Genomic DNA, 4,449 nt, shown 5'->3' on the forward strand with positions numbered 1-4,449 from the left:
GAATGTCTGCAAGCATTTGAGAAACACTGAATGATACTGTGTTTAAAGGGGCCACTAATATCAAGGTGCATAAGAATACTGAGAGCCCCTGAGTCAGATGCAGCCAGTAAATCATTCACAACCCTGACAAGATGATGTAGCAGTGTAGCAGTGGTTACTAATCCTGGTTCCTGAAGGTCAGTGTATCTGCAGGTTTTATCCCAGATCGACTCTTAACAGAAATGAGCTCATCAGTAGTTGAACAGCTCCCATTTCCAAGACACCTGAAAACCTGCAGGTACACTGGCCCTTCAGGACCAGGATTGGAGATGCTTAACAGGTAGTTTGCTCAACTCATAAATGAGCTTATACATGTAGTTTATAAAGAGAAAAGACTCAGTCTGATGGGCTTTAATTAATTTGCAATGTGATAGAAATACAACATAAAATACCCAGTCTTTGTCCACTATAACAAAAACGCCAACAGAGGATGACATACAGTGCTACAAAATAAGATTTTTTATTTATGTTATTTCAGTGACCACTTCAATATTTTCCCAGCAGGGGGGGTGCCTTTTCATAACTGATGAGCATTTCACCTCCAGGGCAGAATCGCAGCTGAGAGGAGAGGTGTTAGCGGGAGCAGTAGGGGGTGCTTACCCTGCTTTGAGTGAAGTGTCCAGAAAAGTGTATATAAGTGTACGAAATTATTATGAATTAATAAAACAGTAATAAAATCAGGAGAACACTTATTTTCCACAAACTTAGACCTGTAATAGTGGGAAGTGACTTCTGAAACAGGTTACAGAATACAGGACTGAGTTGGTCATGACACTTCTGCAAAGTATTACCTTCCGGTCTGTCAGGACCCATTGAAAACAGTTGTTTCACTTGTTCAGCTGTTATAGTAAAGGAGAGACACCAGTGGGCCCAATTCCATTGTTAAAATGGCCTCTGCTGGTTCACTGCTCTCAAACTGAGCTAAGAAATAATTCAGTTCATTTACATGGTGGCTCAAGGTGTGAGGCTCAGGCAAGCTGTTACTATGGAGGACTTGGCCGTCTGGCCTGGTCCTGTTTCCATTCATCGATTTCTCCACCTGGGATTTCTCATCTCGTTTAGGCTGTGTTGTAACAGAAAGAATAAAGTTCTGGATCCCGAGATGAAGTTAAACAGATGAGTTCATTGCAAGGAACAATAGAACCAAAGTCTTGTTCCCGCAAGGAACAACAAAACTGAAGTATTGTTCAATGTGCCGGTACAAAGCTTTCAGGTTATGTAGCCCTTTCCTGCCGCTTCTGACGTAGCTCATTACTATGGTAAAGGCAGGGAGGTCACGGTGTTTGGACAGTTTACAGACTTTGGCCAAATGGTCAGTGTTAGTTTTCCGTCCCTGGGGGGTTTCCTAGCTGGCGTCTGGAATCCTCATCAGTTATCCCCCTTTCCTGCCATAACTCTAGTCTGTTACTTAGGAGTCCAGTCCTCATGCAGAAAGGAATCAGTTAACCCCTTCTTCACATCTTGTATCTTTCTTCAGCTGTTTTAATTCTTTCTGTATCTTCCTTTGAATCACTTTCCTCCATTATATATCATTTCCTTTGTATCTGTTTAGATGGAATCCCATTTCAACACAAAAATGTATGTGGTAATGACATCTACCTTGTCTTTAATATCCTCACAGACAAACACCCTCCAATCTGCAGTCAAGAAACTACCAGCGGCTGTGAACACAAGCACAAGGGGAGGATTTATGGAATTCACACACAAGCCTGGTCTCCTTTCTAAAGTGGGAGCAATCTGGTCCCACAGAGAAAATCCACATGGAAGACATGCAAGCTCCACACAGCAGGAAATTCAGCTGGAAATCAACCCCAGGAACTGTGAGACAGCAGTTCTAAAATCCACACCACTGTGCTGCCCAAATGGTCACTCGTGAATTAGGAGCTGTAAGAGCTACAATATCATTAATTCCCCATTCTGAATGCAGTAACTTGTGCTTTCATAAATGTTAGTTATCATTTATCCCTTACTTGTATCAGATTAATTGAGAAAACAAGACAGGATCTGGAAGATTTCAAATCAGGGCCCAGGTATTATCCTCTGAGTGCTCAGAAAAATTGAATCAGATGAAAAAAATGTTTGAGGACAAAGACTGCAGAGGTCTGTAACAAGATATTCAGCTTTGCAATATGTTTCAGAGGAAGTCTTGATACAACTAACTAATCTTATTCAGTTATTTTTTGCATTAAACAATTACAACGTTTTCTGTCGCCACGATTACTACACCCTGAGGATGAGCTCTGTGGACGAATGTAATTAATGTCTTCTATAATTGAAACTTGAGTGATTCAATCAGCAGCTCGTTATGGTTCAATTTAACACCTGGTTAGACAGGTGTGTGTAGGAGCTGAAGCCCAGCAGTCTTGACTATATAAAGGCCACTGATGGGGGTAATAGTATATATGAGGTTTGTGAGATCACTCATTAACATGGAAGGGAGAGGGTGTTTGTTGTGTTTGCTTGTGGGATGTCTTCAAGGTAGGGTTTGGATATACTGATTTAAGTAAAAGTAGTAGGGGAAGGACAGATGGAGATGTAGTAATTGCATGCTGCTAATATTTATGGATTTCAGTGTATCTGACTGGGTCTTGAGTATAGATGTTGCTTAAAAGATACCTGGACTGAGTGTTAAATCCATGACTTAGATGTTTCCATGTACTATTGAAGTTCTGCAAGACCTTGTTAATATTCCCCCTATGTGTGATCACTAAGAGCTCAGGCTACTTCCACCTGATCTAGCTGGTGATCATTGACACAGTGGTGTCCTCTCCTCCCCAGTGTCTGTGGCTGAAGCCCTGCAGTGTCGGGCTGTGCCTGGCAGTCTGAAGCAGATAGATGCTGGTGCTAGAAGGGTGTGTGGAGTCGACAATGCAGACAACCTGGTCAGCTACCAGGGCAACAGCTGGGTCTCTCTGGCCATGAAGGGGAAACATGTGAGTGTGGGGCCAGCAGGACTCTGGAGTGTGAGTGTCACCAGCCTTGTGTTCAAATGGCTTCGGGGAAGGTGGATCCAAGTGCAACCAGGTGAGACTGTGGCTAACCTAGGCAGATGAGCTAATAGAAATGGTGGCTTTCAGATTTCTCCATGAATCCATCAGGCTCTGTCAGGCTACCTGTTAACGAGTGTTTTGGCTGAAGGCAGCTATTTCACTCCCTAGTAACTGAGGAATGAGCACTGCACTGCCTCATACTGACAACAGCTGTTCTTGCTGTCCTCTGCAGGCTCCCTCATCCAGATTGATGCTGGTGGAGACAAGTTTGTGGTTGGTGTCAATGCTGCCAATTCCATCTGGTGCCTGAACAGAGGACCTGTGCTGCAGTATGCTGGCCAGGGCAACATCCCCTGGATTCCTGTTGTGGGCTCCCTCAAGTACTATTCCTGTGGGCCTTTTGGCTGCTGGGGAGTGAACAGGCTGGATCAGATCTTTGTCAAGTTGGATGTGAGTGGGGATTCCTGCAAAGGCTCTGACAGGTGGTACCCCATTCAGGGCTTCCTGTCCCTGGTGGAGGTGGGCTCAGATGGCAGTGTGTATGGGGTGAACAGGAATGGAGTGGTCTTCAAGAGGTGAGCTGGGGGGGGGGATAACACATGTGGGTGCATGAATGACTGTCCTAATTCTAGACTGCTCTAACCCTGTGCCTTTTCCTGCAGGCTTGGAGTTGATGCCTGTAACCCCTTTGGCAGGAGTTGGTCGACTCTAAAGGCAGCTGGTGTGGCCAGGCATGTGTCCTATGACCAAGGAATCCTCTGGATTGTGGCCAAAGATGGCCAAGTCCAGAGGTGCAAGGTCTGAGCAGTCTGTATGGCCTGGTCCTGGGAGGAGAGCTGTGGATGTAGAAGTTTCTTCTGCCTTCTGAACCAAATAAAATTGCCTGGAATCCAATATTGGTGTTTTTTTTGTTTTTTTTTCTGCAAGTGGCTTGAATATTTGGTTCAAGATATTTATCTACAGGGTTTGTGACCAAATGTTAATCATGGAAGCCACAGATCTCCTTCAGAAGACTAAGGAAATAATTGCTTAACTCATAGGTAATATCCAAGTAGTTGAAGAGCTTCTTTTGCCAAGCAATTAGAAGGGTGGTAAAGCTGCAAAGCTCCAATTGTTTATGGGATGGGGAAATTAATGTGAAAGTAGCTCCTGTTTCCCTACTCTTCTGTGAGTGAGAAGGGACCACAATGAGATTGTGGCATTGTTTATCAGGAGGCTGTGCTGAGAGCTTCTCTGTAAAAGATGAATGCTTGCAATACAGCTGGAGGGTAATTGAGGAAGTGTGCAATTGGATTGAGAACTGGCAGTTAAATGGTTAACTGTGAAGAAGTAACTTTAGCTGTATTGGCAACACTTCCTGACTTGCAGAAAAAATCCATGTTCTGGTCTAGTTTACAGTTTCAATGTTGTAGGTGATGGT

The 4,449-nt window shown here is 44.0% G+C and overlaps 1 protein-coding gene across 1 annotated transcript; it reads left to right on the forward strand.

Annotated features, from left to right (window-relative positions):
- The first annotated feature begins 2,441 nt into the window (after positions 1–2,441).
- Positions 2,442–3,833, forward strand: LOC148815393 (fish-egg lectin-like). Its single transcript, XM_088905699.1, has 4 exons — positions 2,442–2,517; positions 2,818–3,063; positions 3,262–3,604; positions 3,692–3,833. The coding sequence occupies exons 1-4, from the start codon at positions 2,442–2,444 to the stop codon at positions 3,831–3,833; spliced, it is 807 nt and encodes a 268-aa protein (XP_088761825.1).
- Positions 3,834–4,449: the final 616 nt, after the last annotated feature.

The sequence above is a fragment of the Atractosteus spatula genome, chromosome 25 (genome assembly GCF_055471065.1).
Source record: "Atractosteus spatula isolate fAtrSpa1 chromosome 25, fAtrSpa1.hap1, whole genome shotgun sequence".
In the NCBI taxonomy this organism is placed as follows: domain Eukaryota; kingdom Metazoa; phylum Chordata; class Actinopteri; order Semionotiformes; family Lepisosteidae; genus Atractosteus; species Atractosteus spatula.

Coding starts and splice junctions, on each gene's coding strand:
- LOC148815393 (XM_088905699.1), top strand. CDS start 2,442: ATGAGGTTTGTGAGATCACTCATTAACATGGAAGGGAGAGGGTGTTTG. Junction 2,518..2,817: donor GCTTGTGGGATGTCTTCAAG/GTAGGGTTTGGA, acceptor TCTCCTCCCCAG/TGTCTGTGGCTGAAGCCCTG. Junction 3,064..3,261: donor GTGGATCCAAGTGCAACCAG/GTGAGACTGTGG, acceptor TGTCCTCTGCAG/GCTCCCTCATCCAGATTGAT.